Source organism: Giraffa tippelskirchi, chromosome 5, assembly GCF_054371585.1.
Source record: "Giraffa tippelskirchi isolate mGirTip1 chromosome 5, T2T-mGirTip1v1.2.pri, whole genome shotgun sequence".
In the NCBI taxonomy this organism is placed as follows: Eukaryota; Metazoa; Chordata; class Mammalia; order Artiodactyla; family Giraffidae; genus Giraffa; species Giraffa tippelskirchi.
The window spans coordinates 109566356-109594336 of record NC_137279.1 but is presented as its reverse complement, the minus strand read 5'-3'; the positions used below and the strand labels follow the sequence as shown (position 1 = coordinate 109594336).

Here is a 27981-nt window from a genome sequence, read left to right as displayed (position 1 = left end):
ATAAATGGTAGTGGTCTGTTAAAGAGCAGCTTACTCTGTGTGATGATGATTAGCATGTATGCTAGTGTTTTACAGTTTACAAAACATGTTCACACTGTTTCAGCCCAAATGAAGTAGGTATTACCCTTGTTTTGTGTTGAAGAAGCAAAGCAGTTAGATGAATTGTGAAATTGTTTACACTTGCTAAGCGGTAGAACTGAGACTCAGTCATAGACTTGGGGCAGCTTTCTGGTGGTAGAGTGTTTTAGTTTCATTAATTTTTTGTTGTTGTTACCTTGTTCATTTTAGGAATTTGAGTAATAATAGGATAACCGTCTTGGAGGCTGGTTGCTTTGATAATTTGTCAAGTTCCTTATTAGTGGTGAAGTTAAACAGGAACAGAATTAGCATGATTCCACCCAAGATCTTCAAGCTACCTCACCTCCAGTTCTTGTGAGTTACTGAATAGATGGATTATAAGAAGATTGTTTTTTCTTCTAGTGTCTGTTTCTTTTTATTATTATTAGGGCAAATCAGCAAACTGGTTTTCTGACTGCAAAACAATTTTTTTAAAGGGAACTTAAAAGAAACAGGATTAAAGTTGTGGAGGGTCTCACATTCCAAGGGCTTGACTCCTTAAGATCTTTGAAAATGCAACGGAATGGAATTAGCAAACTTAAGGATGGAGCTTTTTTTGGCTTGGATAACATGGAAGAATTGTAAGTACTGTGAACTAGAATAGGAGATTGTTAGGAAAGGAGTCTGGGACTTTTCAGTGCTAAACAGCTAGGATAGTAACTTTAATTATAACAAAGTACTTTAGCTTTTATGTGAAATAAGTTAAACTTTAAGCTTTGTTATCTAACCAATATTTTTGTTACCGTTTTTCAAACATTTCATCTAAAGTGTTTATATTCCCTTAATGTTTGGTAGGTGAAAATTATCAGAATTTATCTAGAACCAGGTATACTATATCTTTTGGTGAGTTTGTTTTATAGGTACATTTTAGACAGTCTCACTGCTTTCTTGAACTAAATCTAAAGTAACATATTTATGAAAAGAATTTGTTCACTTGGGTTGAGCAAAAGTGTATGGCTCTCTGTTCAAGCCTTAATGAAGATTTTGGAGTCTCCCATTGCAGTGCCTTGTTTGAAACATATTTCCTTCTTTCTTTCTCTAATTCTGCAGAGAACTGGAGCATAATAACCTTACAGAGGTGAACAAGGGGTGGTTGTACGGCTTGCGAATGTTACAGCAGCTCTATGTGAGCCAGAATGCTGTTGAAAGAATCAGCCCTGATGCGTGGGAGTTCTGCCAAAGACTGTCTGAACTGTGAGTGTGGGATGGGATTTCCGTGGGGGCTGCGAGACTAGAGCAGATTGACTAAGTCATTCCCATGGTTAGTAATGAGATCTAATATCCCTTTTTATTAGAAGTTTGAAAGCCCTAAATTTACCATGTAAGCAGAGTAAGAATATGAAAGTTGAACTGAAAGAGAGTGAATTCTTTATCTTGTTTACCATGTTTCCTGTTTTTAGTGATTTGTCCTATAACCAGTTGACCCGTCTGGATGAATCTGCCTTTGTGGGTCTGAGCTTACTGGAGAGATTGAATTTAGGGGACAACAGAGTCACTCACATCGCTGATGGTGTATTTAGGTTTCTTTCCAATCTGCAAACACTGTAAGTACATCTGTCCTTTTTGGGGTTTTTTTGCTGACTTTTTTTTTTAAAGCAGTGAAGCAAAATAACTAATGAATCTACAAATTTATGTATGTTAATATTTTGCAGTTCTTCTCTTCTATGCCGTGGGACAAGACCGTCTTGGTTATCTCTATCCCTATACATAAATTTTACTTATCTCTAGTGATTTCAGCTTGTACTTGAATTCTGAGTTAACTAAACAACAGCGCATCTCTTACTGTGGAATAGTACACAGTTGTTAAGAACGCACATTTTCTTACTCTTCTGACCTTCCGCTAAGTGTAGTATACCAGAACTACCACTTCTGTCACTCAGAAGGATGCAGGATGTATTATGGGAACAGCCCTGGCAGGAGACCTGCTACTGTTAACAACTTGCTGCATGATTTTGGACAGAAAAAACTAACATTTATTAATGATCTGATATGGGTCAAGGGCTTTCAGAGTATTAGGATATTACTGCTCTTTTCCATATTGGGGGACTGAAGTTCAGAGAGATTAAAATGATTTATTTAAAGTTGCATCCCTTGTAAATGTTTGGGCCAGGATTAGAACCCAGGTCTTTTTTATACTAAAGCTCGTGTGATTTTTTACTTTACTACCAGACAAACAGAATCACTTAACCTTTCCTGGGTGTTATTTTTTTCTTTATCTTTTTGTCCAGTGAAGGATGGACATAGGATTAGATAGTTGCAAAAGGCATTTTCAACTCTGTGGTTCTGTAAGTTGGATGTTTTATCCTTATCATGGAATATAATTGAATGAAGAGATATTTTAATGAGATACAGTAATCTCAAACATAGAGCATAATAAAGTAAGAGTAATTAGTAGAATTTGTAGATTGTTAAGGTTCTTGAATAGGGGACTCTTTGGTCATCAGCTTTAGTTGATAAATGGATTTAGAAAAGAGGCAGGTTCCGAACTTTGGGACCTAACCATCAGTGACAGAGCATGATGATTTTGTGAAGGTGTCTATGGGTGCACAAGTGTGTGTTTGATTTTTTTTTTTAACTTAATGAAATAGTCCTCCTTTAGATTTGACCTTGAAAAATTAAAAATGATTATTTTTATCAGAGGTTAAATTAGGTCAGTGCAATCTCAGGAATTTATTTCTTTAGGAATTTATATTAGAAGCAGCTGTAGCCTTTTGGCAGTGCATGGGATGGCAGACAGGTTCTTTCAGTACAGCACTGATTATTACTTTTAGTATTAAAGCTTAGGAAAGTAATTGCAGCAGTAATAACTAATGCTACAAAGACAGTTAAGGCAGAATTAGGAGCAGATCTGAAATATTCTGGCTTTGGATCAATGCTCTTGCCAAAGTAGATATACTTGTTAATCACTTTGGTGAGTGAGTTCTGCGGAGGAGTACCGAGTCCTGCAGAGTTGAGCCATCAGTTGTTTGTTCTTTGGTAAAATAAGATGATCTTTTGTAGCTTTCACTTCAAGTAAAGACACAGCTAAATGGGAAGAGTGATCTATCTCCTTACTGTTATTCACATAACTTTACATATGTCTTACAAAACAAAAAGCTTTGTGCTTTGTTCTGAGATGACTTAAGGAACAAAAGTGACTAAATATCTTTAACTGGTATTTCTTCCATGAGGACAAGGTGCGGTGCAGTTGCATGTCCTCTGAGAATGGAAGAATGAATTTTTAAAAGACGCGTATTTTTTCTTTTAAAGAAAGCAGAGTGATCACTCTAGCACATGAGTATATCATTGTTACTTCCCAGGGGTCATGTTTAATTGCTGTTGAGCTGTGAAGCTCTCTATTGACATTAGTTTTTGTCAGGTTTGAGGTCTCAGGGGAAGGTGTGGGTCACCCCAAATCCTATCAGTCTGAAATCAGATTGGTAAGCCATACGCCTTGCATCTTGAATTCTTCCTGCCTTTTGTAGGTCCCTGACTAATTTCTAATACGCTGGCACAGTTACAGGCTGTTAACTAGGAAGATGAATACTCTTAGCGGGTTGCTTAATGTGTTTATCCATGGCTTAATTCTTAGCTTGTGAGAATTAGCGCTTGCATGCTTATCTCAGTATTCTTTAAAAGGAGGAATTAAGTGCTTACCATAAATAACCTTTAATATAAGGGTCAAAATTAACTTTGCTATGTTAGGATGATGCCTGATGGTGTGATGGTCATGCTGACTAGAATAACCTGTCTATCCTTGACATTTTTGTAGAAACTTAAGAAACAATGAAATTTCATGGGCCATAGAAGATGCTAGTGAAGCCTTTGCTGGACTCACAAGTCTCACTAAATTGTATGTATTTTTCACATTTATGTTTGTTTACAGAGGTCAAGAATCGGTTGTAAATGTGATTAGATTGTATCTATTTGCTATGTCTAGAAAGTCAGCCTTCTGACTCATCCACTAAAGGAAGAAGCTTTGTTGTTGATTAACATTTTTGCATTTTGGTTTGTTTTTCTTTCTCTCTCTGTGTTTGTGTGTGTGTGTGTGTGTGGTGGGGCACTTTCTCTGAAAGAGCATTCCTAAGGTCACTTAAAGAGAAGTTATTTGTGAAGCTAAAATTTCAGTTTAAGTAAAAGAAATGCTATGAAACCACAAATGAACCAGTGATCTTTTTAATCATGTGAGATTTATGAGTAATTTAACTAGCAAAAGAGAATTCTCTCAAGTGAGATTTTAGATCTCCCATTAAGAATGTCTCCAAGGCTTCACACTTGCCTGAATTTCTTTGACTGAATGATCTTTTGCTTAGAAGGGAGAATCTGGGAATATGATCCAGTTTATTATTGAAAACCACAAGTGTTATCTGTGGTCAGGATAGTTGTTTACAGGTTCCTCATTGAGCACCAACATGTTAATAGACGCCTTTATTCTATGCTTTGCATTGGTTGATAATAAAGGTTCACAACTTTCTTAAAAATGCATGTTAAGCTTATTTTCACTTTCTATAGGTAAATGTTTATTTTAATGAACTTAATTTTGTTTAGTGGAGAGCTTTATTAGAAAGGGTTGTTTGTATTTCAGAATCTTACAAGGAAATCAGATTAAGTCAGTTACAAAGAAAGCATTCATTGGTCTCGAGTCCCTTGAGCATCTGTGAGTATTTATCATTCATTTTGATTAGTATATAAATAATCTTTCCTATTAGCAGAGGTTTTCATGACCATTTAAAGTGTTTATATAATTTAATTATAGAAATGGTGACTGGGAATGTTTCATTTCTCTTCATTTCAGAGATTTGAACAACAATGCTATAATGTCTATCCAAGAAAATGCTTTTTCCCAGACTCGCTTGAAAGAATTGTAAGTAACTTAAGTCTTTTTTGTCACTAATTAGATCGTTATCCATGCTTGTTGTGTATGTGTGATGAATGTGACCCAGATATTTCCCAAAGCACAAAATTCAGGCAGGAAAAAAGAAAGTGTTAACATTCAGTTATTTTGGTGGTTGGATGTAATTTAAAAATAACTCAACATTGAAAAGCCCAGAGTGTGTGGCTCTAAGACCTTCTATTTCTTTTCCTATGCTGCTGATGCTTATAGTTAAGAGACCCTAGCACTACTCGGTATGCTTTATGTTTATCCTACTGTTCTTTTTTGTTCCTTTCTTCCTTTTTGGGCTATTGGAGACATGTGTTCCCTTGGGGTGGGTTACAGTTAAGATATTACGTAACTTTTTGGAGGTGATCTGGCACTTTCATTTTAACAGAGAGGATGTCTGTAATCTGTTCAAACTACTAAAATGTTCCAAAACTATTGAATAGTTATGATAGAAAAATACATATCATTTTAACCATTTTTTATTCATGATTTTTAAAAAATTATTCTTATTTCCTGGACGGGGATTTCCCAGGGGAAGGGTGGTTATTTGGGCACTGCTATTAATTTTAAGCTCTGGTGATTTGAATATTTAGCCACTGGTGAGAATCAATGGGGTATATCAACTTATCTTGCTTTGCCAGAAGGCTACTCAAAGGGAGGTCTGTGGACCAGAGTGGATTCATGACAAGATAAGGACAGAAATTCAGAACACATGGTTTTAGAAACTTTAAGAACAGTTTGACATTACTATGACACTTTTGTTGAATTTTATAAAAGTATTGATCAAAACAGATTGAGAATTTAAAAAACTGGTCCTTCTCCACATATAGTTTGCGATACACTGGAAGTATGTGAGTTCAAACTGTCTAGGTTTAGATTCTTGTTCCATTCTTTATTACTATGTATTTAGCCTAAGACTCAGTTTCCCATCTCAAAATGAGAATAGCACTGTCTTCAGGGTTATATGAGGATAAAATGAGATAATTTGTTTGTTCGAGAAATATTTATTGTCATTTGCTATGTAGGATACTATCCTAAATGCTAAAAATGCAGCAGTGAACAAGATAAAGCTTCTCTGTCCTCACAGCATGTTGCACTGAATTCTAAAGGGAAAATAAATTGTGAACAAGTAGGCGTATGATATCTCATCAGGTAACGTTCTGAAGAAAAAACTGAGTCAAAGGTGTACAGAGTGACAGGGATTGTTATTTGAAATAGTGAGGGAAGGCTTTTCTAAAGATAACAGCTTAGAGCCAGGCCCTTAGTGAGATGAATTGGCAAGCCATTTTATACTGGGTGAAGGGCAGTCTAGGCACAGGGAAGAGCAGGTGAAGAGACCCAGAGGTAGAAACTTGCTGTTTGTGCTTGAAAAATGGCAGACACACTGGTGTGGCTGGAAGACAAGAGCAAGGGGAAAAGTGGTAGGAAATGAGGGCAGAGAGTTAAGCTGACCTGATCATATAGGGCCTAATAGGCCATGAATAGTTAGGATTCCCATCCCCCAAATGCTTTAGAAAGCTTTTGAGAAGATGTTTCACGCAGAGCATGGCACACAGTAAGAGATGAATAACTAAGATAACAGCAAAAGTTAAAATATGGAGATCATTTTTTGTTACTTTCTGCCAGATTTTTAAAGTGGCTTTTTTTTTGTTTTTGGTCTCTTGACGTATTTTGAGTTATTTCTTTTAAGGCTCACTTGAACTTGAAAAGGCACAACTTAACTGCATAACAGTATATCAGTATTACGATTTTTTGGTTGTGATAATCTGAGGGCCAGCAAGAAAGTTTTAATTCTAAAGAGAACTCTGTTTTAAATATAATTTATATGGTAGGTGAAAGCAAATACTGTAGTTTCATTCTTCAGAGAGTCATTTGGTAATTTTATGAGTTGGTTTGAATAAGCTGCTAATGCAGGAATTCTAATACTGATTTTTTTTACCGAGAAGTTTTAGTTGCTCTTAAAAATTTAAGTCATGTTTATAATACTGAATTCGACTTCACCATTTATTAAAATATCTCTTGATACTTTTTTGTATCCTTCACAGTGCTTTGCAAAAATATTGAGGGGAGATGGGAGAGTCAAATATAAATTAAAAATTGTTTTGCATTAAAGTTATATAATCATGGTAGAAAATTTGGTAATTAAACCAAGGGAGAGAAAGACCCCGAATCCTCAGTACTCAAAAGACAACCACTGTTAGTATTTGATGTATATCTCTCCATATACTTGTGGAGAGAACACAGGTTATACTCCATTGGCGAGACAGGGTTCATTAGCTTGTGAAGAGTGGAAAGATGCAAAAGAAGTAGAAGTGAAGGGAACTAATGTGGATTCTGTGGTATCTGTGGCCAGGCACTGTGCTAAATGCTTTATTCAAAACAATCTTGGAGGTAGGCATTCTCAATCCCATTTTCCAGAAAAAGAAACAGATTTTGGAGGCATTCAGTATCTTGCCTAAGGTAAGTAGTGAAATTAGGATATGAGTGCAGGTCTCATGAGCCAACTTACATTATACCTAAGAAAGCATAAATCAGACCATATCATTCCTCTGTTCTTAACTTTCCAGTGTATTCCAGCACATGTAGGAAAAGAACAACTCAGGTTCTTTCCTAAGTTTATAAAGCACTTGCATGGCCTGGTCCTTCTTGCCCAGCTCTTGGAGCTCATTCCCATCCCTGTCCCTTCACTTTCTGTGCTCTGGCGTCAGTGGCCCCCTTTCTTTTCCTGGTATAGATGCTTTTCCTAAGCACTGGCCTCAAGGTGTTTGTGCAGTTTCCTCCATTTGTGACACCGTTACCCAGGATCACGTGATTTGCTTTCTTGATTCTTTCAGGTTTTTGCCCAAATGCCATCTCTCAAAAAATCTTTCCCTGACTGCTTTATCTAAACTGATAGCTTGTGTCTCTAAAGTGGTAGCTGCTTTCCTTCTGTCTCTGCCCAGCTTTGTTTTTCCTTGATAGGACTTAACTTTGTAACTTTACTTTGCATTTGTTTGTTTATTGCTTGAGTCTAAATATACAAGCTTTGTGAGGGCGATAGTGCCACAGCCTAGAACAGTGCCTGGCATATAGTAGTCTCAAATATTTCTCTATGAATGAATGCATATAGCATAAGAATTCTTAAATGCAGAAGTAGTCTTTGGCCTGCTTACTTAAAATTGCCCTTGATAAAAGATGGCTTTTGGGGTACCCTTAAAGACTGTTTGAAACTTCTTTGAAATCAGATCTTAGGTATTTTTATACCAAACTGTAAAACTACTTGAGGATTTTAGAGATGCACACAAAGCAGGTTATAATATTGTCAAAATCACTTGCTTTCCCTGGTTTCAAGGGGATGGGACATTTAAGGGTGATTAAAAGAAAACACTGACTTTTTAAATGTATTTTGTAGGCCTGTTATGACCACAAAGCATTTTTCAGTGGTTCTTAGTTTAAATTGCAGTACACGTTGCCAGAGGGCTGCAATGTTTTTAATCTTGATGAAATAATTTGAGAATAATTATACCCTCTCCACAACAAATTTGTCTCTTTGTTCTAATATATATAGTAAGCTCTTCCCCAAGTTTCTTTGGGAAAATTTTTTTAAACCTCAAAAATTTAAAGGAAGGCACAGTGAACATCCATATTCCATTTACCTGGATTCATCAATTCTTAACTGTTTGCTAAATTTGTTATATATTTTTCTCTCCCTCCTCCCTTCCTTTCCCCTCCCTTTCTCTCCTTCCCTCTCCCTCTTTCCACACACACTCATATACATATATATACTATTACTTTGCTTAACCAGTTGAAAGTAGGCTACAGACATCATGACATTTTACTCCTAAAATATCTCAGCGTGTATTTCCTATGCAAGGTTATTTTCTTGCATAACCACAATACTATTATCACACCTAATGAAATTAACATTAATAAAATAATATCTAATATGCAGTGGATACTTAGATTTCCCCAGTGTCCAAAAAAATGTCCTTTGTAGATATATTTTCTTAATGAAGTATCTCACTTTACATTTGATTGTAATGACTCTTTATTTTCCTTTAGACTAAAAATAGATCCCTTACCCTTATCCCCCAACACCTTTTGTTCGTGTCTTGCATCACGCTGTCATATATCAGGAAACAAGGTTGACCGCTTGAATTTGTTTTCTTATGGTTAGAATCAGGTTAGGCATTTTTTTGGCGAGAAAAGTGAATAGATGTGTAGTAAGCTTTTAATGCTGGAGAAACTTGGAATGAAAAGTAGAGAGCAGTTATTTTCCTCTTTATTTCTACAGGATTCTGAACACAAGCAGTTTGCTCTGTGACTGCCATTTGAAGTGGTTGCTTCAGTGGCTGGTTGATAATAACTTTCAACATTCTGTGAATGTAAGCTGTGCACACCCTGAATGGCTTGCAGGGCAAAGCATCCTGAATGTGGATCTGAAAGATTTTGTCTGTGGTTTGTATTTTTGTTTTAAATATTGTATCTTATTCCTTACTATCTTAACAGAATTAAAAAAATCTAAAGTAGAATGCTTTCCCACTAGCCTGTTTCCATTTCTTTACTTTCTTCTCTAATATTGTAATTGTAGCTTAAATTTTGTGTTCTTTGACTTAATATAACTTAGGCAGTCTTTTTTCCTCTGTGTATTCTTAAACAATCATTTAAAATAATGTCAGTATGGTAGCACCTTTATGAATGTAAGCCTTTTCTTTTTAGGCGATTGTTAGCCTTAAAATTGGAGAAGGAAATGGCAACCCACTCCAGTGTTCTTGCCTGGAGAATCCCAGGGACGGGGGAGCCTGGTGGCTGCCATCTGTGGGGTCGCACAGAGTCGGACATGACTGAAGCGACTTAGCAGCAGCAGCAGCAACCTTAGAATAAATATCTAGTAAGATTCCTGCATCAAAAAGTATGAGTTTGTTTGTTCATGAATTGATTCAAAAGTATGACTTTTTTTTTATTTGGTAGATCTTGAAAAAGTGCTACCAGGCGTTTTCAAACAGATTTATGTGTCACAGTTTATGTGGTCACCAACAGTGTATGGATGTACCAATTTCATTTGGTTTCTACTTTTGATACATTTTCTTAAGACAAAAGCAGCAAGTTTTGGCAGTTTTTTGGAGGGGAAGAGGGGACATAGACAAGTTGTCATAGACGAGTTGTCTTAATTCTAACACTTAATTGTCATTTCAAGTATACATCTGTGTTCTCATTTTGGAGATTTTTCTTTTACACTTACATTTCCTTTAAAGTAGCTAAGTCTTAGCTTTTACACAGTGGAACTTTTAGATCAGTGTATCTGTATTGCTAGTAGCATTTAGATACCTGTATATTGCCAGATCACTTAAAAATACTTAGGACATTTGGAAGTTCGGGTGCATAAAATACTTGACTTGTTTTTACAAATTTTAAATTTGTAAAACTTGTAAAACAAATTTTAAAGAAGAAAACAAAGAACTTAGTTACATTGCCATGAATGCCCTTCTGACTTTACTTATTATAAATGTAAACATATGACACAGTGAAATGTTACTGAGTAAAGATATTTGGTTAAAAATTCGTATACCTGCTTCTCTGAATCAATTCAATCATATACTATTATTTATGAATCTATAGTTTATTAGCCAGTCCTAAGCCAGTCTTCAGTTGGACTTTCAACATATTTGAAATTTTTCACTATTTTAGTTGAAAGTTATGTACAAAGTACTTTCAAATAGTATGTTTTATTAATAGAATATCTTTTTATATATGTTATATATACACAAACACATACATACAAAGGGTAATAGAATTAGAGCTTGTTTTAGAATTCTAATTTAAGTTTTTGCTTTTGCAAAACTTAAGTACTGCAACTAGTAATACTTAAGATAGTGCATTCTAAGCATAAATGACAGTAAGGAAGGGTGGAAAGAGTACTAAGCCCTGAAGTTTGAAAACCTGGGTTCCAGTCCAGGCTGAGCTGCTGACTTGATATATCTTAGAGCAAGTCATTGACCCTTCTTGGCGTCATTTTCCTCATATTGAAATAAGGGAATTGGGTTCTACTTCTGTAGACCCTTTCAACCTTATCATGACATTTTGTCAACAGAACATGCGGTTTTACATTATTTGTTTTAAAATTGAATCTGTAGAAGCAAAAATAAATAACTGACTTGGCTCCTGCCCTGTATTTTTTCCTCTTAGATGATTTGCTCAAGCCACAGATAAGAACTCATCCTGAAACCACAGTTGCTCTGAGAGGCATGAATGTGACTCTGACGTGCACTGTGGTGAGCAGCAGTGATTCACCCATGTCTGCTCTGTGGCGCAAAGACAGTGAAGTCTTGTATGATGTTGATATTGAGAATTTTGTTCGTTATCAGCAACAGGCTGGAGAAGCTCTGGAATATACTAGTATCCTACATCTTTTCAATGTGAATTTCACAGATGAAGGAAAATATCAGTGTATTATTACTAATCACTTTGGTTCTAACTATTCTCATAAAGCCAAACTGACTGTGAATGGTAAGAAATTATGCTCCCTGATGATTTTATAGTTAGAAGGATTTTTCATGTTTAATTTTTGAACTTTTGACCAAGAAGATTACGTTAAACCTGACACTGGGTGAGGGTCCTTACTGTTTTTGTCTTTAGGGTTATGATAGTATACAGGCTGGATTGTTAATTTACCCACTTACTGTCCCTGATTAGTCTTTGACTGAGGAGTAAAGGTGAATTCCATGGTTTCAGGAGATGAACTACTCTCTTTTGTGTTTTTGAAAAAAAATTATTTTTAATTCTCCATTTTCTTTCTAGAACTGTAATTCTGTTCTAAAAACTATAAAATTTATTCCTGACACTGTTCACAGGTCTGTCCAATAACTGGGAGTATTGAGAACATTTCTGGGGCCATTGATCATTATCATTGTCTAAATGTAGTCAACGAAACTATTTTTGAAAATAATGCTCTTTTTCATTGTGTCTGTTGAAAAAAATAAACAACAGCTTGATTGGTCTATTGCCTATTACATTGAATAACTACAGCACTTCAGGCTTTGTACAACCAGAAGAGGTACATGTGTCTTGCTTCTGGGCCATTTTATGAGCTGTTTTGAAGGCATAATTTTTTTTTTTTAATCATGCATCTCTTAAGTAAGGAATAGTAAATATTAAGTGCTAAAATATTGGTTCAGAAAAGTTTACGGCCTCAGCTTTTTCTGTCCCTGTCAAGGAGATCAGGTAGATTTGTCTTGCATTCTGGAAGAGTTAGTCATCACTATACTCCATGCTCTGAGATTCTTAGAGAAAAGATGGCCTCTCAAGTTGTATTTACTGTCAATGCAGAGAGCATGTCTTCTCAAAGAAATGGAGCAGCACACAGTTGGTATTTTGCCTAATAGATTCTCCCTTGTGTGTGTGTGTGTGCGTGTGTGTGTGTGTGTGTGTATTTTTCCCCACCCACTATCTTTTGGTGATCTTTTTTGGAACAGAGATGCCATCTTTTCTGAAAACTCCAATGGATCTAACTATTCGCACTGGTGCCATGGCCAGATTAGAATGTGCTGCGGAGGGGCACCCTGCACCTCAGATTTCCTGGCAGAAAGATGGTGGTACTGACTTTCCTGCAGCTCGAGAGAGACGCATGCATGTCATGCCTGAGGATGATGTCTTCTTCATTGCAAATGTGAAAATAGAAGACATGGGGATCTATAGCTGCATGGCACAGAATATAGCAGGCGGTCTCTCTGCAAATGCCTCACTCATCGTGTTAGGTATGTTTACTGCTTCATGGATCCATACTTTTGTGGAAGTCCTTTTATTTTGGATCAACACTTGGTCTTAATGGCAAGAAAAATCTCAAGTTTGAGATTTCAGTTGGGATCCTTATGTCTTTTTTTTCATTGTTATGCCAATTTATACAGGTATGTAGTCAGGCTTGGATGTTAGTGGAACAGTTAACTGGAATCTGGGGAAATTTTGAGGGCAGAATTGGAGATTTTTATCCCATGAATGAAAATTCAGATCCCTCTATCCTGTTATGTCTCTATCAGCTTTCTACTTCATGTATATATTTTTTCTACTATTCATAGTGAATTTTCATCATACTGCTTCAGAGAACTTGAGACAATTTAACTTTTCCCTGTTACTTCATTTAAAAAAAAAATTTTTGTAAAAGATGAAAAGACCTGTCTTCTGGTTAGATTTCCTGTTTTCCTTCCAGTGTGCTCCTGTTAATCCTGTGCTCTGGTAAAATGTCTTTTCCCTGTAGATTTCCCCTGATAAGCCAGTTTTTTTTTCTTATTAGAACACTCGTCTTTATGGGACTCAAATCAAGGCAAATTCTCTTTGCCTCCAGATGTTAGGGTTTTAAAAAATGTGTTGGTTTGTTTAACTACTTGTGTAACCAGGAAAATAAATTTATTTTTAAAAAATTTTAAGATATGCAGAAAATTTGAAAAAATGAGGGAAAGTCACTCAAACTCTGTGTAGATTTTGACATATTCTGGACTTTTTAAAAATACTCATCTTTATGTGGTTATGTATACCTACTTTTTTCCACTTAATATTTTATCACAGGGTTACCTTGTCATTAAGTCTTCATGAAATATGTGACTGTACTCTAAGTTACTCATTTTTCTGCAAGATTTTTTCATCTTTAAAAATTGCAAATAATTTTGTAATAAACATTTTTGTATATGAATCTTTGACTTCTTTGCCTAGGATCTCTTGCTCTAGGTAGAATTCCTGAGAGGAGATTTAGATTTTTTGAGGCTTTTGTTTTTCTGAAACATTAACATCCTCCCATGAGCTTATGAAAGTGCTTATTTCATCATAACCTCACTAGTCTAATTCAATAGAATTTTAAGGATAAAATTACCTGATATTTTTTTAATACATCTTTCTGTTAGAGACACCCTCATTTATTAGACCCCTGGAGGACAAGACAGTAACCCGAGGTGAAACTGCAGTATTACAATGCATAGCTGGAGGGAGTCCCACCCCTCGCCTCAACTGGACGAAAGATGATGGACCTTTGCTGGTGACAGAACGGCACTTCTTTGCTGCAGCCAATCAGCTCCTCATCATCGTAGATGCTGGGCTAGATGATGCTGGGAAATATACCTGCATTATGTCAAACACCCTTGGGACAGAACGTGGTCACATTTACCTAAATGTGATTTCATCCCCCAATTGTGACTCTTCCCAGAGTAGCATTGGACATGAAGATGATGGTTGGACCACAGTTGGCATTGTCATCATTGTCGTGGTCTGCTGTGTAGTGGGTACCTCTTTGATCTGGGTCATTGTTATTTACCACATGAGAAGGAAAAACGAAGACTATAGTATCACAAACACAGGTGAGTGGTATCCGGTTGACCACTGTGGCTTGTGTCTGAGTCAGAATGTAGTGAAGAGTTTTGATACTTTGTGTGTGATAGAGGAAGAGTTTTTCTGTTAAAATGTCCTACTTCCTTGATGTGATGGAACCTCTCTAGTGAATAAGTTTAAGAATTTCTAGACAGACTTTGCTCTTATAAACAGTTGCAGTGCACCTTCTTTCTTTAATTCATAAGGCTCATTTCTCTTGTAATTTTCCTGTGGGAAAGAGTGGAGTCCCTATGACAGAGGTCAGTCTTTCACACCTCTCACTCACCCTGAAGCCCTGTGAGAGATGAGGTACAATACAGCCAGATAGATTGTGAAAGTGCATCTGTGGACAAGATTTCAGACTTTAGGTTTTGTTTCTTTTGCTAATACTTTTAAAATGAAGCTTGGGGGAGAATTCTAATGAGAAATAATTTTCAGAGAAAATTCTAAGAGCTGTTGAGTTCCTGGGTACATAACATTTTCCTGGTCATTAGTACAGAAGTAGAATACATTTGCAAAATAGTCTTCTGAGTGTTGGCCTAAATTGCCTAACTTTATTTGAGAGTTACAGGTGTCTCTTTTACAGAGGAACTCAATCTGCCTGCAGACATTCCCAGCTACTTGTCTTCCCAAGGAACGCTGTCTGAGCCACAGGAAGGTTATAGCAACTCTGAGGCAGGCAGTCATCAGCAACTTATGCCTCCTGCCAATGGATATTTACACAAAGGCACTGATGGTAATGACTCTTCATTGTCTGTGCTTATTACCATTTCAGCCTACCCGGTTGAGTTTAGTTTTCAGTGGATGGTCTTCCCCACTAACTTGAAGCAGTATTTTAAAATAAGATACACAATGAAAACATTTGGATCCATGCAAAATAGGATGAAAATTGACTAGAGTCTTAACAGAGGAGAAAATCATTTGACAGAAAGGAGGAGCACATTCTTTTTTTTTTCAAAAAGACAAAAATAGTTAACATTTATTGAATGATGTTTACTGTGTGTCAGAAACCATTTATTTTTACATGTACAAACTCAGTCCCCATGACAATCTATGTATTCAGTACCAGTATAATCACTACTGCACCGATTAAAAGACTGAGGTACAGAGAAATGAAGACATTTATACAAGACTACACTTAGTGATCATTTAGAGGGAGAAAAAATTCAAACCTAGGTGATCTGTTTCTACAACCCAGATCATTAGCTAATCTACTACATGACAAATATATTAAAAATTATAAGCAGATAAAGAGAAAATGACACATACACAGTAATTATTTCCTTGTGTGTGTGCTAAATCATGTCCAACTCTTTGTGACCCAGTGGGCTGTAGCCCGCCAGGCTCCTCTGTCCATGGAATTTTCCAGGCAAGAATACTGGAGTGGGGTGCCATTTCCTACTCCAGAGGAACACATTCTTAAACAAGGGATTGGCGAACACAGCAAAGGCTTCCAAACCAAAGTATTGTTATGGGAGAGAGATGTTCTAGAAACTTCTTTCAGGTGTCTTTTATCCTTTTCAGGCATGAACACCCTTCAGACCATGTCCAGGAAGTTTGTTCTATCTGCTGACAGGTAGACATTCACTCAAGTTTAAAGGGCATTGATGATTCTCAGTATATATTGGAGAGCATCAGAGAGAGATAAAATAGTTAAGATATAAAATAATTAAGTTCTAATAATTAAGAACCTAACTTCTCGACAGTACTTTTCTCCGCTCCACCCTTCCCATGGGGAGTGACAGAGCACAGGGAGGAGAATGAAGGGATAGAATTGGGCTTGACTCACAGTTCTTCTTTCCAGCCGTGTGGTCATGAACAAGTTATTTAAAATCTGAGCTTTAATTTCTTCATTTTAAAAATAGAGCAACAATATTTTACAAAGCATTTCTCTCAAGATTCTCAAAGATTCTTTGAATGAATCTGTGTCGTATTTCAAGTACTAATCAAATGGAAGGTCTATTTCATTCTACAGAGATTTTTTTTTTAGACTGGGTGTTACTAGAACTTCTATATAAATCGACAAATTGGATTTTCTTTTGGCTTTCCATGGAAAGGAGGGTATTTCTAGGTTTTTTTGGCTGCACTTAGCAGTTTGTAGGATCTTAGTTCCCCGACCAGGGATTGAACCGGGGGCCATGGCAGTGAAAACACCAAATTCTAACCACTGCACTGACAGGGAAGTCCTTCTGGCTTTTTAAAGAATACTTAAAAGCCTCTACTCTTTGCAATTTGTAGGAAATAGCACTACTTTCTGGGTTAAACTTCATTACTTCCAGTTCTTTTCCAGTTCTAACAATTCTGATGCTTGATCATGAATAAGTAACTCACTCTCTAGTTCTCACTTTTCTTTTATCATTCAGTTTTCAAACACATAATGGTCCAGGGAGCTCATTATTAAACCTTTACTTCTACCAAACACACACTTGTCAGGCAGGACCCTTGACCGTCAGAAACTTTCTCTAGGAGTCCTTTTAGCAATTAGTGTTGCTTAACCTCTTGACTCATGAAAGTAATAGGGGCTTTTGTGAAGTGAAGTCATCCTAGCTTCTTGTTCTCTGCTTTAGTTTGCTTAAGCCAAACATGTATCTTGTAGCACAGTGCCAACCTTGTCTTGGCTTTCTTGATTTTAGCATGACTTTATTCAGGCTGGACAAGGATGATTTAATATACTATTCAGGCGCGTGCGTGCTGAAGTCAGAGGACCAGAGTTTAAGTTTCAGCTTTCCACTGGGCAGTATGTCTTCGGGCAAGTTACCCACCCTCTCTGTGTTGTAGTTATTCCATGTGTAATATAGCGATAATAATTAGTACTTACCTCACAAGCATATTATAAGCATTGAATAAGTTAATTCACAGAAAGACCTTGAAACTTCATCACGTTTATAAAGTAAGTTTTGAACAAATGCCAGCTGTGATGACAGTGATGACAACTGTTAGAGAAAACTAATGATTGGCAAAACTGAGTCCTTAACTGAAGGATGTTTGGTTTCTTTCCCATGTTGTCATTAGGTGGTGCTGGCACCCGAGTTATCTGCTCAGATTGTTATGACAATGCTAACATCTACTCCCGGACCCGAGAATACTGTCCGTACACCTATATTACTGAAGAGGATGTTCTGGATCAGACACTGTCTAGCCTCATGGTCCAGATGCCCAAAGAGACTTACTTGGCACATCCTCCCCAAGATGCCACTACCCTGGAGAGCCTGGTGTTGTCAGCAGAGAGAGAGAGATCTGCCTTTCCCACCAACCATGAGAGGATAAATGAGAAGAAACTTTCCTCCACACAGATGAGCAGTGGTAAAGAGCACAGTGTTTTTTGTTGTTTTGTTTTGTTTTCACTTTCACCTGCTTGATTTTTCCTTCTATCATGTCCGTAGCATTCTGATTTGACAGAAACAAACAAATTGGTATACTGTAATAATTAGCTACTGTTAACTTTTATAAACTAGAGCCAGAGATTTTTATGGAAAGAAGTCTGAAGTTGTAGGATGAAAACAGTTTTTGTGGGAGTAGCAAGATCTTATTTCTAAAGATTCAGGAAAAGTTACAGAAAAGGTTTCTATAAAAAAAGTTTCACAAAGGCAGTACTTTTTTCTTCCATATTTATTTAAATAATGGAGACCTGAAATACCAAGGATACAATAATTTGGTGAATATTTTCACTTCTATGATTTAAAAACATTTTATTTGGTTGCTGTTCTATCAGGAAAATGTTGAAGGTCAGTATGACTTGGCAGGTGTTTGCTTTCAGTTGTAATGTGTAGATGAGGAAGAGGAACACATGTTGTATTGTGAAGATGGGGCATTTGAAACAACCCAGTCAGTAAAGCAAATCAAAACAAAGCAAAGTGAAACTCTTTCTAGACCATGAAGGGCACTCTTGAGTATGTCTTCATATCCACCCAGGCTCTTCATCAGCTCTCACCCTCTTGTCAGCCTGGAATGGAAGAGCGCTGGAAGGAGGGTGGGGCTGACCACTGCGGGTTTCCAGTGGAAGACGTTGTGTAGCGGTGCCTCCAGGGATGGTTCTGGCTGGAATAAATGGAATAGCATGGACTTTTGCTATGTGCTTTGTTGTTCTCTTAACTAAGTTTTCTAAAGAGGGTACATACAGGTCAGAGAAAAATATCCTGTTATTAAAGTTAGTCTCGTCTTTAAAGTTCTGTGTCCATGAAAGAAAGGCATCAACACTAAATCCATTTCCAAATCCAAATCCATGTCTTGGAAGAGCTGTACACACACGAAATATTAAGTAGAACTAAAAACGCAGTGTATCTTTCCCTAACTTTGGGGTTATCTACATTGTTAATCTGGTCTGTAAGGGAGGAAATCAGCAAATGAGAGTGCTTTGGTACGCTGCTTGTTCCTTACCTAGGGTGTGTAGCTTCTTGCTACTCAAAGCATTAGCATTACCTAGGAGCTTGTTAGAAATGCAGAGCATGTGAACCACAGTGTATTTTAACAAAATCTCCAGGTTATTTTATGCATATTAAAGCTCGAGAACCCTACGCTAGCTTATTTTGCACATGGTCTTATTTTTATTTCTGAGTGTTCGTTTCTAGAATGTTGGGCTAGCCTTTTCCAAAATGCAGCCCCATGAAGTTAATAATATAACTTTCAGTCAGTGTTCTCTGGGGAAAGATCTCACCACTGCAGTAAATAATAATGAGAAATGCATATTTTTTAAACCAAAGTACAGATAACCTGATTTTAAACACCAGCTTTTGGTAATTATTTTGTTTTTAGAATTACTGGCATGCTAGAAGCTGAAGGGGAGTGGTTGTTTATTTTTAAAATTATTTTTTAAAGATAGATATTTGTTATTTAACGATATAATGACTGCTTAATCCATGTTTTTTTTCTATGTATTATGCAACTTTCATTACTATTTGGATACGAATTCTCTTTTAGTCTGTTTCCATGTGTATAAAGAGTTTTAAGCTTTCATTTTTATAGTAGCAGAAACACCAGTAATATGTGAAAGTAGATGACACGTAGCACGATTTCAGTAATTAATTGGTGAGGTTGTTGGGTAGAAGGGTTTGAAAGACCGTAGTTCCAGTTTTTGTTTTCTTTTCTTTTTTTGGTTGTTGCAAGAAAAATGGCAAGTATACATTGGATCTTAACATCCTTATGTAGGAATATTGGGCATCTTTATTTCTTTGAAGACTTGGGTAGAAGAAAATTAAGTATTAGAAAATTTAAACTTCCATTCACCACTGGTAATTATTACTGTCTTTCATTCTCAGAAACCTTGCAGCGGCCTCTGTGGAACATAAGCAGAGAACCAGGTATGCCTCATCCTCCTTTTCCCCAGCAGTCAGTCCTTGAGTCATCACAACTCCATCCAAACGAGGGCCTGGCAGAGAGTGATCCAGACTGTTCCACTTCCCCCATGCCCTGTCACAGGTTACACGACCACACTTTTGATTTTAGTAGGACTCGGAACATTCAAGATGGCAGTGAGGGCACATGAAACTCAGTCTAGGATGAAATTTCAGCAGACTCAGATTAGTTGATTTTATATTTACTACCTCAGAGTTCAGGAGAAACCCCAAAGTCAGCATGTGCTTTACTTATGTCTACAATTCTATCTGACCACACCAAGGTAGGCCACGCATTTGTTTGGCTTATTCTTGATGAAGAAAGGGTAACGGCTGACAGAAATGGGTGCATCTAATAGAAAATGTGCAACCCGGGCAGAGGAAGATAAAGGACAAAGTGCTTTGTGATGGTTCTACCAGAATGTGCCCAGGTGTGCATGGCCTCTTAGGAAGAGTCTCCTTGCTGCTTAACACCTTGGATTGTCTCAACCTGCAGAATGACCCTGAATAAACAACGCCATTTTGTTTTGCCTTCCAAGAAAGAGAAGTAACGTTGGAGGCCCCTGGGAAGTGTGCCTGGGATTCTGCAGTGATTTTAAACGTATAGTTGAGAGTGGGGCTTTGATATTCAAGGTCGTCGACAGGAATCCCAGACTTGACCAACTATTACCAGGTCAAGGGTTTTGTATTCTTGTGAATCTCTCTCTCTTTTTTGGTCCCTGTCGTCCAGGGGTCTCATTGTAAATATATGTGCATTTATAAATAATTTTTGTATTCATTGATCATATGTGTTGCAATGTAAATATTTTTGATATGCTAAAATTATATATATAATACCCAGTTATAATATTGACAACAGCTTCTCAGACCACCGATTTTGTACAACTTGGTTTAGTGAATCCAAAGATTTTGTTTCAAGTTTTGAATACATACTTATTAAGAAGTATAATAAGTATAGAAGCACGGTACCTAGTGGTTGCATACACAGAAACACAATCTTGGTGTAATTAACCACTTTCTTGATACTAAAGATTCATACATCTAATCATTTGTCATCTGTTTACAAGTGCCAGGTAATATAATCTTTCTAGCATAAAAAGACTTTCAAAAGACTAGTAGTCTTGTTATTGCCATATACTCATAGATAAAGGAAAACTTGTTTTGGGAATATCTTCTTTCAGCAAAGTACTTTGTTGATAAGGAAACGAAAGATTGCTTTTTTTCTCTGTGTGTGTGTTTGTTTTAAACAGTTTAATATCTCTTCTACTAATGCATAGTATATTTTAAGAAGGGAATACTGCTTTGGGGAAGAACATGCAGAAACTCATAAAACTTCAGCATGGTCCTTGTTTTGTACAAGTGATTATTTAAGCCAAAACGTTTTCTTGAATTTCTGATAGCAAAAAGCTTTAGGTTAGCAAAAGACTTAGTGCTGTAATAAAGTGTAATGAACTAAAAGCTCTTCTTTCTTTCTACTTTCAGAAAGAAAGGCTGTCGGAGTCTGTCCTCTGAATTCAGTGAGGAGTAGTTATGTACTAGATGAATTCAGTCACTTAAATGAAAATATCAATTTTTAAGTCATTGTACATTTCAAGGGTTTTAAACTTTATGTAATTTCTCAGCTCTATGCTAGGAAGTTTGGCTGAATTTCATACTAGTTTTCCATCCTAAGTTTTTGTCCCTTAGGCAGCAGCACTTTTCTAGCTGTTTTATACCACCATGTCTTTCTTTTTTTTTCCTTTTTAAATAGCCTCATTAATTTTCATTTTGAACTTCTTAAGTACCACTATTCTCCTCTCCTTTCAATTTTGGATCCCTCTTCTTACTTACCAGGTTGTATTAATAGTGTAGCTTGTACTGGGCTGACTTAGAATCGGGAAACCTGATTTACTTTTAGCTCTGCTACTTACCAGTTGTATAATCAAGGGCAAGTCTCTTTACTTCTCAGCCTGACTTTTTCATTTATGAAACGACGTTTTACTAGATGCTCTAAAGCCCTTTCCAGCTGTAATGTTCTATGAATCTGTGGTCCCTCCAGGAATCAAGGAGGATTATCTACTCTAATAAAAAGCTGCTTTCATGAAATATTTGTTAGAGTAGAACAGGAGTGATGCTGCTTACTCTGACTTGAGCCAGATTTATTTCCTCTGTAGCAAGAGTAATGCTATAAGAATCTTTCATGAAGAGAAAAAACCTTCGGCTTCTTAAACAGTATCAGTAAACGTGAAGAATCTTGATTAGATTGAGAACCACCCTTGGTGTGTTACAGCACACCAGAGTATCCAAATCTGTTGAGAGGTACGCCACTGCTAATTTGTGACCAGTTTATGACTCACCTTTCTAATGTATTCAAGGTCATTCTTCTAATTATAGTACTCTGACTCCTGTTCTGATGGACTTTCTTCAGTGAAAAAGGTGAAGTTAGAGCAAGGCTGCAATGAGCATCAGCTGTTACATGTGAGAGGACAAAACCAGTGCTCTAGAAAACTTAAAATATACAATCGCTGCCCCTCCTTTTGGAGAAGGCAGTGGCACGCCACTCCAGTACTCTTGCCTGGAAAATCTCATGGACGGAGGAGCCTGGTAGGCTGCAGTCCATGGGGTCACTAGGAGTCTGACACAACTGAGCGACTTCACTTTCACTTTTCACTGTCACACGTTGGAGAAGGAAATGGCAACCCACTCCAGTATTCTTGCCTGGAGAATCCCAGGGACGGGGGAGCCTGGTGGGCTGCCGTCTATGGGGTCGCATAGAGTCGTACACGACTGAAGCGACTTAGCAGCAGCAGCAGCAGCCCCTCCTTTAGCAGTGGTCCCTCTGCTGCCACCGGTGTCAGGCTGCTCCTGTGTAGCCAGGTTCTCTGTCATGTCAGCTGGTTGAGATGTCCTCCCAGATACTGCTAGCTTTCCTAAATAAAAACACTTGCCTAAAAAACTAGTCAGGAATTTGATTAAATGGGGATAGTCTACCCTTGGTCTTAAAAATAGTAAATTTAATAAATTCTAACCTTAGGAGGTGGAATTCCTGAAATTTTTCATTACTGCATGTTTTTGACCAAGCAGATGCTCTGCTGTAAACAGGATTAGTGGCTCATCAGTGTTTCTTCCCAGCAGTGTAATGTCTGCCTGCCACCAATTTAATCAGAAATGTTGTAAAAGCAAGGCAAACAAATGTTGAGAGAAATACTCTGTCCCCCTCCCAGTTACCACTTCATATCAGTAGGGATGCATAAATTCTCTTCATTTGTTTGTGCCCCTCTGAGACTCATTCTGTGAGTCTGCCTTGATGAAGAAACAATGTTTTCCTTGTACTTGAAGCTTCCCTGCCACAGAATCTACAAGTGAAAGCATTGGCTTTCTGTCGTTCAGCCTCAGATGTGCTTTCCCTAGACGCAAGTGAACCTGTAGAACAGGAAGTACCAGAAACCCAGCCCAGTGTGCTGTCCCCTCTAGTGTGCCATCTTATAATGCTTTAAATGTGTGTTTTTCTTGTAAGGTAAATGTCATGTTTAAAAACAGTTGCCTTCATGTTGCCCACTGGGAGGTTGTAAAGGAAACATTAAGATGTTAAGCAACTTAAGAATCTTACCCATTTTCCTAAGAAGAGCAAGGGATGAAGTCTTTAGTTATGTAGAGGGTTGTCATAGGAAACAAGGATTAGACGCACTCTTCTTATTCCATTGGACAGGGGGTCATGTCAGTGGGACAGAAGCTACAGGGAAGTAGAGTATATACACTTGCCAATAATTCTATATACCCTGACACTCTAAAAGTTAGATTTGTCTGACAATAGGAATAGTCAGCCTTTCATGGGAGAAGTATGCACAGAAGCTAAGTAATCATTTGTTAAGAGCATTGGAGAAATTTCTGCGTTGAAAGGGAATATGGACAAGATGACTTTAACCCTCTTTCAGTTTTATCATTGGAATCTCCAGAAGCAGTGAGACAGTCTAAAATCTTCGTCCTTCAGAATCCTTTGTATACAGTAAGTTTACTGTATAATTAAAAAATTTTATTTTTAACTAAAAGATTATGTTCTTTGGTTGACAAAAGGAGCCTGTTCTGTGTTAATAATGGAAAACATGAAACTGGGCTTATCCTTTTGAGAAAATCTATAATGTTCCTAACCCAAATGGCATTACCATAATAAATAATGTTACAGCTTATAACCCTTTTACTCTTTAATTTTTATTCCTGTTTCTTTTTTTTTATTCGCCACTCCCCCTCCCCCCCACCATTTCTTTTTTTTTATCAGTGGGACTCCATGGGAATGGGAATGGGATTGTGCTGTTCAGTTTTGTACCCAATGTTTTACCCAAGTGTGTTGTGGCCTCTTCTAATCATGTTAATAGCCACAGAAATGCCAAAAGAGTAGTGCAGTAACAGAGGTAAATTGGCTGTCATTTTATGCTACATCTTCCATTTCTTATTTTGCTTCTGATGCAAATTATAGAAGTAATTGTGAAGCAGTTGGACCTCAGAAAGTTGAGTTAAGATTGCTAGGCAGCCTGTTAGTAACATTTCATTTTTCCATTACGTGGTCTCTTTCCTAGTTCAGTTTGGCAGATGTTTTTCCCTCTTGCTTCTAACCTAAAACTTTTTTGTTTGGAGTACAATCTAAGTCAACATCAGTTAACCTTAATTTTCTTCCTTCTTCCTCTTTCTTTCCTTTCTCCTTCCCTTCTTTCCTTTCTTTGCTCAGTTCCTTTCTTTCACAACTGCTTGGTTTGTTGACAAAAATAACATGTTCTGAATTGAGATATGTTACAAACTTCTCTTAACAACACCTGAAAGCCCATGAATCACCTGGAGATTTTGTGGGTAGTGAGGGACGTGTGTGTGTGTGTGTGTGTGTTTGCGTGCACATACGCGTGTGTGAGGAGTAATACTTGGACCTGCTCCCTCAAGGTTGTATGTTGAGTGTTTGTTAGCAGTTCTCATAATCTCTACAAACAGGTGGGGTGAAGGTAAAGAAACAGCTTGATTTGAACCTGTTTTCAAATGTAAGGAGTAAAGGGATCTTTTATCAGCTCTAATTGATCAGCATGTGGTCAAGCGCTCTTTGGCTATCTCTTGGCTACTTGAAGTGGCCTCTTTATCCATTGAGAGACTACTTCTCCCCTCTCCTTTCCCCTTCTCCCTTTTTACCCATCAGAGGATGTCAGTCTGAGCAGCCGTGGTACTCGATGTATGTAAAGAGAATTATAAGCCAAGTTGTCGTTCAGTGTGGCCCTTTCCTAGTATCTATTTATATTTTCTCACACATGAGAATGTATATTTTATAAAGCATGTGTCTGTCTACTTGTTTGTCTACTGTAATGTCTTCAATAAAGCTAAAATACATGATGATGTTTTGGTCTTTTCTTGCCGAAAGGACAGGAATGAAATGTTGCATTTTAAAGTTTGTGGTCCTTTTGAGAGGGTCTCCAAACAGCTGTACAAGTTAAAATGGGGAAGAGCTGCTCTTCTCTAGTTCCTGCCATGTTTAGCAGTCACACACAGCCTCCAGCCTGCCTTGGGTGCAGCCTACACTGTGAGCTGCCCCAGGTGGCCACTGCTCGTTATCCTCTTCCTCCCTTACGCTGCCCACTGTGGTGCGGTATGCCTGGTGGATGGAAAGAAACACATCTGACAGTTTGTTAGAAAATAAGAGTGCTGGACTTGCCTGGAGGCTCAGTGTAAAAAAATCTGCCTGCCAATGCAGGAGACTTTAGTTGGATCCCTAGTCCAGGGAGATCCCACATGCTGCAGAGCAATTAAGCTCATGTGCCACAACTTCTGAGCCCGAGCTCCAGAGCCTGAGAGCCACAACTGCTGAGCCCGTGTGCCTAGAGGCTGTGCTCCACATCAGGAGGAGCCATGGCAATGAGAAGCCTGCACATCGCAACTAGAGAGTAGCCCCTGCTCTCTCCAACTAGAGAAAACTGGTGCATGGCAATGAAGATCCAGTACAACTGAAATAAATAAGAGTGCTTTCTGCATCAAGAATTTGAAGACTGTTTTCTAATCTGGTAAATCTTTAATAAGATATTTGAAGAATGTCAGTATTCTGGTCAGCCTCCTTGCTGTATGGTTTTAGGGGCTATTTCCTTGGAGTTTGTCAACTCTTTGAAGGCCAAGCTCTTAATACTGATCCCATCGTCACCTCTGCTGCAGTTTATTCTTTGAGGCATGTTCCACAAACATTTTGTTTGACTCACCCACTATTCCTAAGATGTGGATTGGGCAGAGGATTTTAATCTCTGCTTTTTTCTACTTACCAAAAATGGCTCATTGAGATCATCAAACTGTTAAAAAGCTTTTAGGCAGTAGAGCCAGGATTTGAATTCAGAACTTCTGACTCATGTTCACGATTTTCCCCACTGTGATATTTTCCATTTCTGAAGAGTGCTTACAGTCTTCACAAACATTGGAATAAAAGCCTTCTGGGCATTGATTACTTTCAATATGGTCAAAGTCTGGGCTGGAAATGTACAGTGGAAGCTGATTTTTACTTTATTCCTGATAGGAAAACACACTGTCATTTTCTTCTCTTATTAGGTGGAATGAAGAAAAATGCCATGATTTTATCATTTTTTTTGTCTTGAAGTGTGATGTACTAGGACCCAAGTAATAGTCCTGCTGAGTTATGAAAGGTATTTGTTTGCACTCAGCTATTCAGAAGCTTGTAACCCAGTGCTGAAGCTGTCTGTGTTGCAGGGCCAGTTGCTATGACCTACATGTTTGTAAAATACACTAAGCCTTGTGTAATCAAGGCTCTATAGGGAATGTTCCATCTGCCACCTCTGCTGCTTTTTTCAGCCAATCAAGAAATCTTGAAATTTCTAAGGCCAAGTTTGGTCACTTTGTTTATTTAGGTCATAGGCCAACATCAAAGTCAGCTCCCAAAGCTCTTGACGAAAAGAGACAAGTAAGAAGCACTATTGTTGTTCAGTCTCTAACTCATGTCTGACTCATGACCCCAAGCAGCTCACCAGGCTTTCTTGGTCCTTCACTCCCCCCCGGAGTTTACTCAGACTCATGATCATTGAGTCAGTGATACTATCTAACCACCTCATCTTCTGCCACCCCCTTCTCCTTTTGCCTTCACTCTTTCTCAGCATCAGGGTCTTTTCCAGTGAGTCAGCTCTTTGCATCAGGTGGCCAAAGTATTGGAGCTTCAGCATCAGTCCTTCCAATGAATATTCAGAGTTGATTTCATTTAGGATTGACTGGTTTGATCTTCTTGCTGTCCAAGGGACTCCCTAGAGTCTTCTCCAGCACCACAATTCAAAAGCATCAATTCTTCAGCACTCAGCCTTCTTTATGGTTCAATTCTCACATCTGTACATGACTACTGGAAAAACTATCTAATACATGACTACTGGAAAAACTATCTTTGACTATACGGACCTTTGTCAGCAAAGTGATACCTCTGCTTTTTAATATGCTGTCTAGGTTTATCATAGCTTTCCTTCCAAGGAGCAAAAGTGCCTTTTAACTTCATGACTGCAGTCACCATCCACAGGTATTTTGGAGCCCAATAAGATAAAATCTGTCACTGCTTCCATTTTTTCCCCTTCTATTTGCTGTGAAGTGATGGGACAGGATGCTATGATCTTAGTTTTTTGAATGAGTTTTAAGCCAGCATTTTCACTCTTCTCTTTCACCCTCATCAAGAGGCTCTTTAGTTCTTCTTTGCTTTCTGCCATTAGAGTGGTGTCATCTGCATATCTGAGGTTGTTGCTTTGTTTCTTGGCAATCTTGATTCCAGCTTGTGATTCATCCATGTGACACTTCATATGATGTACTCTGCATGTAAGTTAAATAAACAGGGTAACAGTATACAGCCTTGTCTTACTCCTTCCCCAATTTTGAACCCATCAGTTGTTCCATGTAAGGTTCTAACTGTTGCTTCTTGACCTGCATACAGGTTTCTTAGGAGACAAGGAAGGTGGTCTGGTAGCATTAATCAGTTACTGCTAGGAGCAAATAATGCAATTTTAGCAAATACATTCTGCCTACCCCTTTCAGGTATTTTTAAGCACTTTATATACTCAGCACTTCATCTTCACAACACTGGTTTGAGGAGGTTTTTTTTTTTTTTTTTTTTTATTTATTCACTTTTAGCTGTGCTGGGTGTTTGTTGCTGTTTTTCTTAGTTGGGGTGAGTGGGGGCTACTCTCTAGTTGTGGTGTGCAGGCTTCTCACTGTGGTGGCTTCTCTTGCGGAGGACGGGCTCTAGGCACACGGGCTCCAGAGCACAGACTCATTAGTTATGGCATATGGGGCTCAGCTGCCCCACGGCAGGAGAGATGTTTCTGGACCTGATCGAACTGGTGTCGCTTGCATTACAAGGCAGAT

At 37.8% G+C, this 27981-nt stretch overlaps 1 protein-coding gene across 48 annotated transcripts in view; it reads left to right on the top strand.

The window, feature by feature from the left end:
- LRIG2 (leucine rich repeats and immunoglobulin like domains 2) overlaps positions 1-27981 on the top strand; it is a 104443-nt gene that overhangs the window by 29447 nt on the left and 47015 nt on the right. For 25 of the 48 annotated variants that reach the window (XM_081493412.1, XM_081493431.1, XM_081493443.1 and 22 more), the window contains 14 exons: positions 289-432; positions 555-698; positions 1168-1311; positions 1518-1661; positions 3869-3949; positions 4682-4753; positions 4892-4960; positions 9252-9415; positions 11144-11464; positions 12430-12711; positions 13849-14298; positions 14895-15044; positions 17321-17611; positions 19564-19605. In XM_081493412.1, coding sequence (XP_081349538.1) covers positions 289-432; positions 555-698; positions 1168-1311; positions 1518-1661; positions 3869-3949; positions 4682-4753; positions 4892-4960; positions 9252-9415; positions 11144-11464; positions 12430-12711; positions 13849-14298; positions 14895-15044; positions 17321-17611; positions 19564-19605 — 2498 coding nt within the window. Of the gene's footprint in view, positions 1-288; positions 433-554; positions 699-1167; positions 1312-1517; positions 1662-3868; positions 3950-4681; positions 4754-4891; positions 4961-9251; positions 9416-11143; positions 11465-12429; positions 12712-13848; positions 14299-14894; positions 15045-16941; positions 17058-17320; positions 17612-19563; positions 20402-21120; positions 24985-27981 lie in introns of those variants that run through there. The other 23 variants (XM_081493415.1, XM_081493439.1, XM_081493463.1 and 20 more) reach the window with 15 other exon arrangements.